Raw genomic sequence first — 16,001 nt, 5'->3', positions numbered from 1 at the left:
CATCCTCCGTATTTGGTGGTGACGGGCTCGAACCCCGGTCTAATCAAGAAGCATATGCTACGCACTGCTGCTCCTTCCCACCTGGCTACGGAGGCGCCTCACAGACTAATAGATCAATGGTAGCCACAGGCAGAGGTGAAAGTGATTCTTGCACTGCTTCTATTGGAATGAGCAACCTGCAAAGTGAGGTACTGAGGATTTCAAAGGCTGCTGGGAGTCATCATGGAACAAGTAAATACATGGGTTGTGTTAGGTCAACTAAGAGTAAGAATAGGTGTATGTATACTTACATGTACGCCAATGCTAGGATTATAGTAAATAAATTTGTTGAATTTGAAGTGCTGGTCAAGACATCAAAAGCGGATATTGTTGTGATATCAGAGACGTGGTGCCACACGGATATAAGCAGTGCAGAATTGAAATTCAGGAAAGTACAGTGTGTACAGAAAAATATGGAAAAAGTGTATGATGCCACTTGGAGATTTGGAATTTTAAAAGACATTGATAATCTTGATCTTAAGGTTGTTGTTGTTTGTTGGAATTTTACAACACAGGCTGCTAGATATTGTGTCTTTCTAATGGTTAATAGGAAATACTTTATTGTAATACCTGCTATATATTATGGTATACTCCTATGTTATTTAGGAAGGTAAACAGTTCTTTCTTATTAGGATCATCCTCAAGAATCTGCAATAATGTTAGTGATGACTGTGCATTAGGACATGATTTAAAGCTTTTTGAGTGGATATTAAGAAGGTGAGGACAGTTCACTAATAAATGATGAATAGTCAGTTGCACGTGACATGATGTGCATTGAGGAGCGCTGTCATTCATTAATAGATAGAGGTGTGTGAGGTGAGTATGCCCAATTCTTAGCCTTCCTAGAATTATTTCTTCTTGCCTGCTTTTCCAGAAGCTGGAGAGACACAGCTTTGGATCTGGTTTTATTCAGTAATGTTTGTTGCCTGGATAACCTCTCCAGATTATTGAACAGCTATTGTAGCATGCTTTACTGATGATGGGCTTGAAAAAATCAGTATATGAAACTTAAAGTCTGTAAAATAGAAATATCTGGTTGTTTGGCTGCAAGGTCTGCTTTTTCATTCCCTGCTATCCCAGAATGCTTTGAGATCCAGCAGAATGTCAGTTTCATTTGACTCATTACACGCAACTAATTTAGAATGTATTTGTTTTATTACAAGGTGGGAGGAGTTGGTATTACTACTTATAGCCGAGACAGCACTGAGTGAGTCGGTGTATATCAAAGCTGACAGAAATAGAAGTTCAGTAATGTGATCCAGCTAACTTTATAGTATAAAGCTCAGCAGTGAAGGTACTGCATTCTACTGGTAATGAGACAGAAGTGGTGAATGATGGGAAGATTGCCACAGCACCTACTTGGATCCCAGTTTTAGATCCATCTGTATAGATTTCACATGCCTTTGATTTAGAAAGAAAAACTCTTTCGTGTAACTGCAATATTGGTGGGAGACTGTTCTTTCCCCACTGTTGAAAATAGTCATCATATATTGCACAGATATTTTTCCAGGGTGGATTTGGTGGTGTCATGTCCTGAAATATATTACCGATTTCTATATTCCATGATTGAGCCAGTTCCTTAAACCTAAGTGGAGCAGGTTGGTTTTCATTTGGTTTACTATTGTAATTTCAGAAGTAATGTTTTTCTGTGAAGATGTAAGGGAGGATCATGGGCTTCGATGTAAAGGCTCTGAACTGGGGAGGTTCTGAAAGCCTGTAGAGTGGCTCTCAGAGCACTGTGCTGGATGGTGTTTAATCGCTCTAAAGTACTTTTTCTTGGAGAGTAATATACTGGAGAATCATAGTCCAAGCGAGACCTGATGAGAGCTCTGTAAAGATGGATAAGAGTATGTCGATCAGCGCCCCATGACATGGATGACACACACCGGAGGATATTCTGTTTCTTCAAGCAGATGGTTCGAAGATAGGCCACGTGTTCTTGAAAGTTCAGTTTCCTATATAGTATCAGGCCAAGAAATTGGACAGTGTGAGCAAGATGAACTGGCAAATTATTTATTTTTAGCTCAGAATCAGGATGAAGTGACCATGGTTTGCAGAAATGAGTGGTAGTAGATGTCTGTTCAGCAAGATGGTATCCATTGCATAAGGTCCTATATTGGATTCTGGTTTGAGCAATTTGTAGCTGTCTTTTGATAGTATTCATACTTTGTGGTTGGCAGGATATGGTGAGGTCATCAACATACATGTATACTTCAATCAATTTTCTAAGATCTTCCAATATATTGTTGACCCTAATCGTAAATAGGGTTGGACTCAGTATGGACCCCTGTGGGACACCCTCTTTTTGAATGTGAGATGCTGACAGCATGTTTTGATATCGGACTTGAAAGGTGAGTAACTTTAAAAACTTCTGAACTATTAGAGGGAGGTAGCCTCTCAGTCCTAACTGATGCATATCTTTAATGGTACCATGATGTCATATGGTGTCAAATGCTTTATGAATACCTAGGTTGACCATCACTAGATGTTGTCTCCTGATGAAGGCATTATGTATGTTGGATTAAATTTTGATAAGTAAATCTAGGGTAGACTCGTTTTTATGGAAGCCATACTAATCGCCAGAAAGCAGATTTTGGGAGTCTAGAATCCAGGTGAGCCTCTTATGCACCATCCTTTCAAATATTTTGCCCAAACAGCTTGTCAATGATATCTGTCTGTAATTCTGAATTTGAGAAGAATCTTTGCCTGGTTTTGGTATAGGGCAAATATAGGAATGATGCCATGAAAGAGGGTATGTATTTTTTGAGAAGATCCAGTTGTAAAAGAGCATTAATAGATGCTTCAGCATACTGTAGTGAATGCCATCTAGTCCTGCTGCACTAGTTGGAGATTTCCTCAGGGATTCTTTCAGCTCAGCTAGAGTAAAGGGTCATTATATGGAAGTGAGAGACTAGTTGAAAAATTCAATTTATGATGTTCTTCATTAGTTTTAATGCATTGAAAAGTCACACAAGAGGAAGAGGCAGAAATATTGTAGAAAGATTCTGCTAAAGCATTTGTAAAACAAGTAGGAGAGGATAAGTCCTGTCCATTCCGTTGTATTATTGGAGACTGCAGTGGTAGAAATTTCCCATTGAGTGCTTGTATATTTTCCAGATAATCCAAGTGTCAGTATTTTTGTTAATAGTTGAGGCAAAGTTAATCCAGGAGTCATGTTTTGCTTTTTTCCTAATTTGTCTTGCTCTGGCTCTGAGTTTTTTGAAAACAATTAGGTTGGTGGTAGTTAGGAATTTGCTAAATTGGTTCCAAGCTCAGTTTTATTCTCGTTTCGCTTTGGAGAAATCTTCATTCCACCACTAATTTTGGTATACACGTTGGAGCTGGTTGGATTGTGGAATGGAAATTTCTGCTGCTGATAATAATATGGCTGGTAATATGCTCGGTTATGTCATCAATATGTTTTTGCTGTACATATTGGTTGTTAAGGAGGATACAAGTGGAATATTTCCAGTCTGCTTTGTGAAAATTCTAAGAAGTACGGCCTTTAGGACATGACACGACCTGTGTTTGAATTGAACTGATAATGGGAAAATGGTAATGGGATAATATAATGGTGAGATATAACTGTGGAATGGATCATTCAGCACTAACCATTCCATGCTTGGAAAAAGAGATCCTGAACAGATGGCTGATGTTGTACCTGTAGGTAGTTGAACATGAGTTGGAGACCCAGTGTTTAATACAGTCAGATTATGGTTATCCGGGAATATTTCAATCAATTGGCATCTCCTATCCATGGTGGAAGATCCCCACAATGGATGGTGACCATTCAAATCGCCGAGTAAACAAATAGGAGGTAGAAGTTGTGTGATAAGACTATCAAGTTCAGTCTGGGAGCAAGGATAATATAATGGTGAGATATAAATGAATGCAAGTGTTAACAATATTCCCATTGCTATCCGAGCTGCTACAATGTCTAAAGAGGCTTAAAGTTGGAGATGTCTTGATGGTATAGTAGTTTTGACAAGAATAGCTACCCCGCCATGAGCAGGAGTATCAGAATCTCTGTTTTGCCTAAACATAGTATAATTTTTTAATTTGAGGGAAATTTGTGGTGATAGAAAGGTTTCCTGTAAGCATACACTTAATGTGTTAGTTTGAATTAGTAAATCACTCAGGTAATCAGTATTACTGTGTAATCCTCTACAGTTCCATTGTAGGAATTTATTCATTGGTTGTGTTTATTTGAGGAAGATTGATCTGACTTTTTTTCTGAGGTTTCTGTCTGCTTAGTTTTGATTTTTCATTTCTGGGAAAGATTGGGTGTCCTATACCCATGGTATCATTAGCATGTAACTCTAGTATTGTGTTGTCATCCTCTGATTGAACATCAATTTCCATAATGCTATTGTGTGTTTTCACTTCTGATTTTCAATAATAGTTGATTCTTTTGTTTCTGGCAAGTTTAGATAGCATCATTTGGGATACCGATCAGTGTATTGCTAGTTTCATTGACCGTAGGTTTCTTGTTGTATGTTAATACAATTTTGGCCCAGGTGGCAAATGAAACGGTCAGTACTACAGAGACATCTGTTTGAATTGCAGCTGTTTCTAGTAACAGATCATATAATCTGCTAGGTATGGTTAGCAGCACTTGCTTTCTTGCTTCAGGGTATGTGACTTTATGCTTCACTTTATATTTCTGGATGCTTTTGCCTCTTTTCCAATAGTCACATGCTTTAGAAAATTCAGGATGGCTTCCTTTACAGTTTGAGCAAATAGGGGTGGAAGCTGTACAGTCTCCTTGGAACCACAAATTGGGCACACATCATCGCCTCTGCACGCCGTCTGAGAATGGCCGTACTTTTGCACTTAAAGCAGCGAATGGGATTTGGGATGTAAGGCTGAATCTTGCAGTTTAAGTAACCTGCTTTAACAGAAAATGGAAGAAATGGTGTACCAAATGTCAAAATGATGGACTGGTTGCCATCTTTTTTAGTTAATTCTTCATGCATGAGTCACTTTTTGTTCACTAAGTTCTTGTAGTATTTCTTCCTCAGAGACAGTTAATAAGTCCCATTCACTGATAACTCCTTTAGAGGCGTTCAGAGTGTTATGGGGCGTAACTGACACTGGAATATTGTTAAATGTTGTTAATTTTAAAAATTTTTCTGAGTGATTTGGCTTGGATGCTTCAATTAGGTCTCCAGATTAGAGATGTTTAACCGTTTTAGGAGATCCAACAACTGATTCTAAACATTTCTGTATTAGAAAAAGCGATAACTTGCTGACAGTTTGTGTGGATAGTGAATGCATTATGAGAAATGCTGGCATGTCTGTAATTTGTTTTTCCATCCACAGTCTCTTTGGACGATTTGAGTCATGCTCGGAGACAGTGTTAACAATTCTGGAGCCTGTAGGCTCTAGCGGTGGATATGCATCGCAATCCATTGCTGCTCCTTTTAGCCCTGGAAAAGGGGAATCCCTTCTCCCAAGTTAATGGCCCTGCTACATGGAGGCAGGAGCAATGCCAACCAGTGACCAAGCAATCAGGAGAAGAAGAGACCAGTACGTTGCAAGCAGGTGTTAGCAGTAATGTTGCTAGCGGTGAAGCAGTGACGTTGCTCAGCAAGGGAAGCAGTAATGTTGTGAGCAGTGGACTTTATTAAAGCACTAGTACTTCCCCTAGGGAAAACACTAGAAAGATCACATGGGGACTATTGCTTGGCACTTGGGGCCTTGGTCTTAAGGCTTCTAGCCCTTTTTATTAAAGATCTTTTGTTAAACCATTCATGTGGAGTCCGTTCTCTCTCTCTCTCTCTCTCTCTCTCTCTCTCTCTCTCTCTCTCTCTCTCTCTCTCTCTCTCTCTCTCTCTACCTGTTTGTCAAGAGGAGGGAGTCCCCAAGGGTCAGTCCTAAGCGTTATGTTTTTTGTTTACAAGTTAATTATATTAATGAACAACCTCCTTCAACACAAAGAGTACCCTCTTTGTTGATGATTTCTGTATCATCTCTCAGGCATGTAATATGAGGGTCATTGAAGGCAGTTGCAACAAGCCACTGAATGGTGATATCCAGCTCAGGACCCTGGGTTGTGTGCCAAGTTCATACTCACCAGATGTGAGCCCCTAGTTACCTGCTCATTTAAAATGTTTCTGTCCTCGGACCATCTTGCTAATATGTTCTGTTGTGGTAACAAACAAGAACTCTTGAGGTATGTGCAAGCGTTACTTTGACCAGTATTATCAGATAAACTTGTATCTGTATTACCCTTGTTCCCCCACACTAGCAGTTTCCCTGAACCTTTAAGGTATCCTCAATGATACTGGCAAAAACTCTTACACCACCTTTGTTTAAATGTATCCCATCTCTACGAAACAGATTCCTTCTGCCCCAATTGGAACAGGAAAACACAAACATAGCCATTTTTCATTATGATGGCACACCACCACATTGGTTATTAGCAGTCTGCAATTATCTGGAAAAAATTCAGGTAGCAACTGTGCAGTAATGGTGATTCTGGCCTCCAAATTTACCAGATATATTGTTACTTATTTTTTTTATATTGGAATTTGGTAAGAACATCATGCATATTAAATAATTTGCTGCAAGCTTTTCTTTTCTAATCACCATCTCCCATCCTTGTAAGAAATGTTTGGTGCATGTCAAATTGTAAAAGGTTGAAGTTGTTATTTCAAAACATTTTACTTTTAGCCATCTCCAAATGGATTTGTTTTTGTTTGTTTGTTATTTGGTTTTTAGGAGCATTGGCAACTAAGGCCATATTGCTCCGGGATATGCGGTGGTCATTCCCTGACCTTTCCGCATCCTCCGTATTTGGTGGTCATGGGATCGAACCCCAGTCTAATCAAGAAGCCATGTACTATGCACTGCTGCTCCTGCCCACCTGACTACAGAACGGCCACCCCAAATGGATGGATGACCCTATAGTGTGAAGCACTTGTTATAGCAAAACGTTCATGCAATTTATTTTTTATTACTGAAGAATTCCAGTATATTTAATGTTAATAATATTTGGTTGGAAATTAATGTTTATTTTAGCAAATTAATAAATGATGACATTATAATTTGCTAAAATATTAAATAATATTTCAGAAAATTAATAAACCAATGTTTGTTATAGCAAACTTCTTATTACAAACTGTACTTATATAATGCACTTCTACCATATGTTAAAATGCTAATTTTATGGTTTGAATGGTGATTTGCACATCAGATAATGTTATAACTATAATAATCATTCTTTTTAAACACTGCAGGTCTCATGAATGCAGCAGATTACTATGGGCTTGATGAACTGCGAAGAGCATGTATGGGATTTGTTCAATGTTGTATCAATGTTGATACTGTATGTGCGCTCTTGGCTTCAGCAGAGAGGTATATTCAGTACAAATGTACCAAATCTCTGGTACAGAAGGTAAGCAAAATGATTATAATAATATTTAAGATAAAAAAACAGTCATAAAATAAAATGTGTACAATAATAAAAAAAAAAAAAAAACATGGCTGCAAAATAAAGAGGTAGACACCTCATCATATAATTATTATTAATATCCATATGATGCAAGGAAGCCTGAGGCTTATGCTGCACCAGAAAAAAAAAAAAAGTTCCCGAGTAACCCAGAAGAGAGAGAGAGAGAGAGAGAGAGAGAGAGAGAGAGAGAGAGAGAAGTAGAAGGGAATCACCAAGAAAGAGAAGAATAATGATATCCAGCTCAGGACCCTGGGTGTGCCAAGCCCATACTCACCAGATGTGAGCCCCTGGGGATAATCATACACTTTGTAATATTTCTCTCCCAAGATTAGTTTTTTTGCATTCACCATTTCAGTTGCTAGTACTATTGATACCTTGGAGTGCTGTTACCGGGGTCACCGCATGCCTATCAGGTGTTTTTGTGTAAAGAATTACTCGGTGCCCCCCCCCCCCCATTTTTTTTTTATTATAAAATACATTTTAAAAAAATTTAAAGGAATTTAAAAAAAAAAAAAAAACCTAGAAGTATATTCTAATGGTTTAAAACAAAAAAAAAAAAAACAATGTTTAGCATACCATTACATTATTACATAAATTATTATTCATCTCTCAGCTCAGATGTCTAGGAGCTGGATGCAAACTTCATCCTGCTTGTGGAGAAAAAAAATACAGTATCTGTATATTGAAAACACATCCTGAATCACATCTTCCTTGAACAGAGTCCTTAATCACTAGTTGCCACCATTTCTGCTGATGTCATTGGTCAGATATTTGTCAGCTTGTACATTGTTATCATTTGTGGACCTTCATGAAGATAAAACATCACTGACCAACTCATATGAGGCCATGTAGTTCTGACGGAATTTCAGATTAACTGTCCGGTCAGCAGTCGTGGAGGTGAACATTTGGTAAAGTTTAGAGCTCCTGCATGGCATTAAGAGTAGGAGATCACCGGACTTACTTAACAATTACAGGTCAATGTTGAAAAAAGTTTCAAGTTAGGGTTAAATTTGAAAGTGTCTGCAATTCTGCCCAGAAAGTTCAATCAATTCGGCTCTGGAAAGATTGTGCAAGGCCCATGGGTTAAAATTTTTCTCAGCGTGATCTGTGCTTGTTAACAGGAGAGACCACTTCTACAGGGATGGGATACACTTAAATAGAAAGGATGCAAGAATATTTGCTGATGCTATCGAGGCAGTGTTAGGTGGGTCAGAAAACTGCTAGCTTGGGGGGGGGGGAATTTGTATACTAATAGATTCATAGCAGCTGCAGGCAGATGTGAAAGTGATTATTGCACTGCTTCTATTGGAATGAGCAGCAGCCTGGAAAGCAAGGTTCTGGGGATTTCCAGGACTGCTGGGACAGCAGTCCTGGAAATCCCCAGAGTTGTCTATGAACTGCTGGGACAGCAGTTCATGGACAACTGTACAGAGATATAGAGTAGGCAAGTAAATCAGATTTTCTTATAATGGGGAGATTTTAACTTTCCAGATATTGACTGTAACTTGTGGGTTGGTCACTTGCACACTAACAAGGCGCTTTTGTGGATTTATTGGATGATTGTTTTCTGCAGCAGCATGTCCGAGAGGCAACTAGAGCGGGTAATACTCTTGATCTGATTATCAGCAGTGATTCTGCATGCATTGAGTCTGCAGATAAAGGAACCACTAGATGGCAGTGATCACAGTGTACTGATATGGAATTTATTTAAAGATGTAAGGGGAAGCATTTTTTGCTTTCGTAAAGGTGACTACAGTGGTCTCAGAAGTCTTTAAATTCTATACACTGGGACCAACTGATGATGTTACCAACAGAAAATTCTAGATGGGAAGCATTCAAGGAAGTAATCTTGGAAATTACTAGGCTTTTTGTCCCAACTAAGAAATACTGTTCAAGGTTTAGGCTTAAATGGATGGCAAATGAACTAATGAGACTTGTGACAGATAAGAAAGCATGGGATGCATATAAATTATTAGATGACACAGAAAACTATGGTAGATATAAGCTAGTCTGTAATAAAGTCACAAAGGAGATTAGGCAAGCAAAGGCAGATTATGAGAAATCTTTGGCAAAGGATGCAAAGAAAAACAGCAAAGTTATGTAAATTCTAGACGGAAGGGAATGAATCAGATTGGTCTACTTGATATTTACGGTTCGATTTTTGATGAACCTGCTGAAGTGGCTGACAAACTGAATGAGTATTTTGCATCTACATTCACACATGAGGAAGTCTGTAGGGAAGTGGAGGCCAGAAGCTTATCAAACTCTAGCAGGGAGCTAAATGATTTTGTAATAACTGAAAGCAAAATGGAGGAGTAATTGTTGAAATTGAATATAAAAAAGGCACCTGGGTTGGATAGGATCCATCCAGTTATATTAAATGAGGCAGCAAAGGAAGTAAACACACTCTTAACCATAATTATGAAAGCTTCCTTTATTGTGGTGTATAAGGCCTTGAATGGTTTGAGCAAGCTCAATGCTGATGGGATTCTTTCTCTTGCTCAGATTACTCACCTGAGAGGACATAAATTGAAATTTAGGAAAGACATTTGTAGAATAGATGTGTGGAAATGTGCCTTTTGGCAGTGGGTGGTTGATAGTCGAAAACTTGAATAAATTCAGGTTGAACTGAACAAGCATTTGGAGTGAATGGGAAGGGTTTTTTTTTTTTTTTTTTTTTTTTTTGGCTGATTCTATATAAGCTTGCTTTCTTGCATCATATGCCTCTGCTAATGCCAATGCTAAAAAGTCTTCTTGGCTCCAAACAGAATTCACAGATAGCAAGTTGTCAACTAGGTGTTCAGAAGTATGAAGTTAAATATTATTTAACTTTAACTTATATGTATTCATATTTGGAGAGCCAATTTGCCTTATTTAAAGAATAAGTTTTTGAACTGAATTGAAATGCATTGATTTTGCTGTTACAAGCTTAAAATAAAAGGTTTTAAAAAAGAACCAATCTCAACATTTAAGTAAAGCCAAGATTGTTTCCTTTTACTGGCCAGGTTCAGTGTATGATAGACAACTTGTGAGTTAACAATACTTGTTTATTTTCAAAACCAATGATATATCTACTGTTTTGTAAAAAAAATGAAATATCATCATTTAATTACTCAGCTGCTATAAATATAAATAAATAGCTTCCAATTTGCATATCTTTACAATCAAAATACAATTGCTTGATAATCATAGAATACTAAGCTATAACCTTTCTCAATCTTGTAGACAATTAAATTATTTAATTAGAGGTAACATTTAGCAAAAGGATGCCAGCAGACAAAATAGTCAATCACAAAAAAAAAAGTCAAGGCTTTGGATATATTCTTTCTTACTTACAACATATTTTTAACATGTTTTACATGTTTTTTCAACATCCTTTCATGAAGGAATTTCCACATATTGCAAATAAAATAAAAAAAAACCTGACCTTCTTTGCTCATGTTTTCTGTTATCTGTAAGAAAATTGTGTATATATATTTGTATAAGTAATTGCCCTTTTATTTCTTTATTTATATTGGTGATTTATAAGCTCTACAAGGGCATTAGTAGGGGCAGCAGTGATATCCTGTAGAAAACATTGATTTTACAAGTTGATAGATCTGCTTTGATGATCTTCTTAAATTTATCAGTGTTCCGGGGTTCGAGCCCGTCACCTCCAAATACGGAGGATGCGGAAAGGTCAGGGAATGACCACCGCATATCCCGGAGCAATATGGCCTTAGTTGCTAATGCTCCTAAAAACCAAATAATAATAATAATAATAACTAATGTTCCAAACATTAGTTTCCTATAAAGGGGAGTAATGAACACTCAAAGAAATTACTGACATTGTATATTATCTTAAATGGCATATACTTGTGCAATATTGAACACTAACTTTAAAGACTTAGGATAACTTGGAATATTTTGGAACATTTAGACTTATTTTTTTATTATTTGAACCTTTTTTAAAACTTTCATCATTATGAATATCCATTCTACCATTTCACTTCCACACTTCATTAACGCCCCGGAAATTTTCATAATAGTGTCTCTCTCAGATCACACAATTGCTGGAAATGTGTTAGAGTGCTATGTCACGTGTGCTACTATATCTTGTTAGGCCCAGTAGCCAATTTTTCTCTTTGCAATATATGTCGGAAACATTGAAAAATATTCAACATTTTTTGTGTATTGAGAGAAATATTAACAATAATTCCTCAAATAGGCCTCTGAGGTTGGGTATATTCATATTACGTTCTTAGCGTTTTTTCACCAACCTTTCATGGAGTAAAATAAAATTAAAATAAAATAAAACAAAACAAACCTTGATAACTATATTTACAATAACCTGTATTTACAAAATTAATATACGTATTACAATATTAAAAGTATTAAAACACAAGATTAAAATGCATTAAAATATACTAAGTTAAAAGCGATAAAATCCCGTAGCTTTCAAAGGCTCCAGCCTTCTTCTTCAGCAGTACTCTCTATTATTCAGTACACCTTTAAATATCAGCAGGGTAATGGTAGGCATCACATGTTTCCATTCTCACGTGTTCCGCTCTCTTGCATTGTGGAACCGGAAGTGGCTCGAACGGAAGTCGTACGGAACCGTTCATCCTTTTTTAGGATAATAGTCTCTAAAAGGGGGTGAATCCGTACACCCCTATCCCTATTAATGTTGGTTGTAGAGCTGATCCGCAAACTCTCGAGCCACTTACGGTCCCAGAACCTATGCGCCCGATCGGTGATAGTGGCATCGTCTGGGGAGATCTGGTGCTGCTTCTCCCAAAAATGTTCGGCCACGGCGGACTTGTCATATTCCGCATTTCTTATTGCTTTTTTGTGTTCCCCCAGACGATCTTTGAGACGACGTTTTGTCTCCCCTACATAACATTCCCCACAATCCGGGCATCTGATATTATATACGACCCCACTAGCATCCTCTTTTTGAATGGGGTCCTTAACTTGAGACACAACTGTGCGCAGTCTTCGTCCCGGAAGCTGCACACAGCGTGTCTGATATTTTCTTAATACTCTAGTTATATAATCCGTCAAGCCCGGATAATTGGGAATGTATGCAGTAGATACTGGTATAAAAGATTCATCTCTCCTCTGATTTTCATTAATAAATTTATCTATAATCCTCTGGGGGTAACCACATTTAGTAAGATCCGCCGTGACACGTTCATACTCTGCTTTCCTATCATCGGAGTTACTGCAATGTGATTTCGCTCTATTAATTAGCGTTCTTATCACACTGTTCCTATGATGGCTGGTCAGGGCTGAATTATAATGCGTATATTGCCCTTTACACATCGTTTTTCTAAAGACTTTTGTCTTTAACTGCTGGTCTTCCCTACAGACCAACACATCCAGGAACGGCAGAACTCCTCCATCTTCAACTTCCGATGTAAATTGAATGAATTGGGAGAAGCCATTTAAGATATTCAACACATGATCTTCACTCCCCTTCCGAACAAATGTAAACGTATCATCCACATACCTTTTCCAGGGGCGCATAGGGAGAACACTAGCATTAAATATTCTGGTCTCGAGCTCCTCCATAGCTAGATTTGCTATAATTGCGCTAATGGGGGAGCCCATAGCTGTACCATTAACCTGCTTATATATAATGTTATCAAAAACCATAGTGTTACTTGAGAGGCACAATTCTATACCCTTCCTAATATCTTCTGGATTCAGTTGCGTCCTAGTATTTAGGGTAGTATCCCTCTGTAAAACTATGTTTGCACACCACACTCCATGGTCAATAGGAATACAAGTGAATAACGATTTTACATCAAATGATATCATAATTTCATCCTCTTCTATACGCTGGCTCCTAATAAAGTGCACAAATTCTTTACTATCCTTGATACTAAATTCAGAGAGTCCTACTAGTGGAGACAATAGTTTGGCTAGGAAACCCGAAAGTGCATACGTCGGACTACCTATAAATGAGACTATGGGTCTGAGTGGCACGTCTACTTTGTGGATTTTTGGGTAAGCCATAAAACCTTGGCATTTGGCTACCTGTAGCATGTAGTGTCCAATATTGTTCTTTAGAAATCTTATTAGATTTAAGCCAACTCTGCAACATTCCGTTCACTTGTCGCTCCAAACTAAGAAGTGGACTCTTCTGGATAACCTTATAGGTTGTCTGATCTTCTAATAAGCTCAACGCTTTATTCTTATATACTTCTTTATTAAGAACCACCGTTGCTTTGCCTTTATCAGCAGGTAAAATTATAATACTATCATCTTGTTTAAGGTTTCTTAGTGCTAGTTTTTGCTTCACATTAAGATTGGAAGGAGCACTCTTAGCTTGACTAAGGATGGCTGCTATTTTCACTCGAGCTTCATTAGCTATATAGCTAATATAGCTAATAAAACTCGAGCTTCATTAGCTATATAGCTAATGAAGCTCGAGTGAAAATAGCAGCCATCCTTAGTCAAGCTAAGAGTGCTCCTTCCAATCTTAATGTGAAGCAAAAACTAGCACTAAGAAACCTTAAACAAGATGATAGTATTATAATTTTACCCGCTGATAAAGGCAAAGCAACGGTGGTTCTTAATAAAGAAGTATATAAGAATAAAGCGTTGAGCTTATTAGAAGATCAGACAACCTATAAGATTATCCAGAAGAGTCCACTTCTTAGTTTGGAGCGACAAGTGAACGGAATGTTGCAGAGTTGGCTTAAATCTAATAAGATTTCTAAAGAACAATATTGGACACTACATGCTACAGGTAGCCAAATGCCAAGGTTTTATGGCTTACCCAAAATCCACAAAGTAGACGTGCCACTCAGACCCATAGTCTCATTTATAGGTAGTCCGACGTATGCACTTTCGGGTTTCCTAGCCAAACTATTGTCTCCACTAGTAGGACTCTCTGAATTTAGTATCAAGGATAGTAAAGAATTTGTGCACTTTATTAGGAGCCAGCGTATAGAAGAGGATGAAATTATGATATCATTTGATGTAAAATCGTTATTCACTTGTATTCCTATTGACCATGGAGTGTGGTGTGCAAACATAGTTTTACAGAGGGATACTACCCTAAATACTAGGACGCAACTGAATCCAGAAGATATTAGGAAGGGTATAGAATTGTGCCTCTCAAGTAACACTATGGTTTTTGATAACATTATATATAAGCAGGTTAATGGTACAGCTATGGGCTCCCCCATTAGCGCAATTATAGCAAATCTAGCTATGGAGGAGCTCGAGACCAGAATATTTAATGCTAGTGTTCTCCCTATGCGCCCCTGGAAAAGGTATGTGGATGATACGTTTACATTTGTTCGGAAGGGGAGTGAAGATCATGTGTTGAATATCTTAAATGGCTTCTCCCAATTCATTCAATTTACATCGGAAGTTGAAGATGGAGGAGTTCTGCCGTTCCTGGATGTGTTGGTCTGTAGGGAAGACCAGCAGTTAAAGACAAAAGTCTTTAGAAAAACGATGTGTAAAGGGCAATATACGCATTATAATTCAGCCCTGACCAGCCATCATAGGAACAGTGTGATAAGAACGCTAATTAATAGAGCGAAATCACATTGCAGTAACTCCGATGATAGGAAAGCAGAGTATGAACGTGTCACGGCGGATCTTACTAAATGTGGTTACCCCCAGAGGATTATAGATAAATTTATTAATGAAAATCAGAGGAGAGATGAATCTTTTATACCAGTATCTACTGCATACATTCCCAATTATCCGGGCTTGACGGATTATATAACTAGAGTATTAAGAAAATATCAGACACGCTGTGTGCAGCTTCCGGGACGAAGACTGCGCACAGTTGTGTCTCAAGTTAAGGACCCCATTCAAAAAGAGGATGCTAGTGGGGTCGTATATAATATCAGATGCCCGGATTGTGGGGAATGTTATGTAGGGGAGACAAAACGTCGTCTCAAAGATCGTCTGGGGGAACACAAAAAAGCAATAAGAAATGCGGAATATGACAAGTCCGCCGTGGCCGAACATTTTTGGGAGAAGCAGCACCAGATCTCCCCAGACGATGCCACTATCACCGATCGGGCGCATAGGTTCTGGGACCGTAAGTGGCTCGAGAGTTTGCGGATCAGCTCTACAACCAACATTAATAGGGATAGGGGTGTACGGATTCACCCCCTTTTAGAGACTATTATCCTAAAAAAGGATGAACGGTTCCGTACGACTTCCGTTCGAGCCACTTCCGGTTCCACAATGCAAGAGAGCGGAACACGTGAGAATGGAAACATGTGATGCCTACCATTACCCTGCTGATATTTAAAGGTGTACTGAATAATAGAGAGTACTGCTGAAGAAGAAGGCTGGAGCCTTTGAAAGCTACGGGATTTTATCGCTTTTAACTTAGTATATTTTAATGCATTTTAATCTTGTGTTTTAATACTTTTAATATTGTAATACGTATATTAATTTTGTAAATACAGGTTATTGTAAATATAGTTATCAAGGTTTGTTTTGTTTTATTTTATTTTAATTTTATTTTACTCCATGAAAGGTTGGTGAA

At 38.0% G+C, this 16,001-nt stretch overlaps 1 protein-coding gene across 1 annotated transcript in view; it reads left to right on the top strand.

The window, feature by feature from the left end:
- Nucleotides 1-16,001, top strand: part of gprs (speckle type BTB/POZ protein) — a 111,035-nt gene that overhangs the window by 67,745 nt on the left and 27,289 nt on the right. Inside the window, exon 5 of the mRNA XM_090382837.1 lies at nt 7,281-7,438. Within this exon, the coding sequence (XP_090238963.1) occupies nt 7,281-7,438 (158 nt within the window). The remainder of the gene's footprint in view (nt 1-7,280; nt 7,439-16,001) is intronic.

This window comes from Mastigoproctus giganteus, chromosome 1 (genome assembly GCF_048544385.1).
Source record: "Mastigoproctus giganteus isolate SK-2022 chromosome 1, ASM4854438v1, whole genome shotgun sequence".
In the NCBI taxonomy this organism is placed as follows: domain Eukaryota; kingdom Metazoa; phylum Arthropoda; class Arachnida; order Uropygi; family Thelyphonidae; genus Mastigoproctus; species Mastigoproctus giganteus.
The sequence above is the reverse complement of the archived record's forward strand: the minus strand, read 5'-3'. Positions and strand labels throughout refer to the sequence as shown.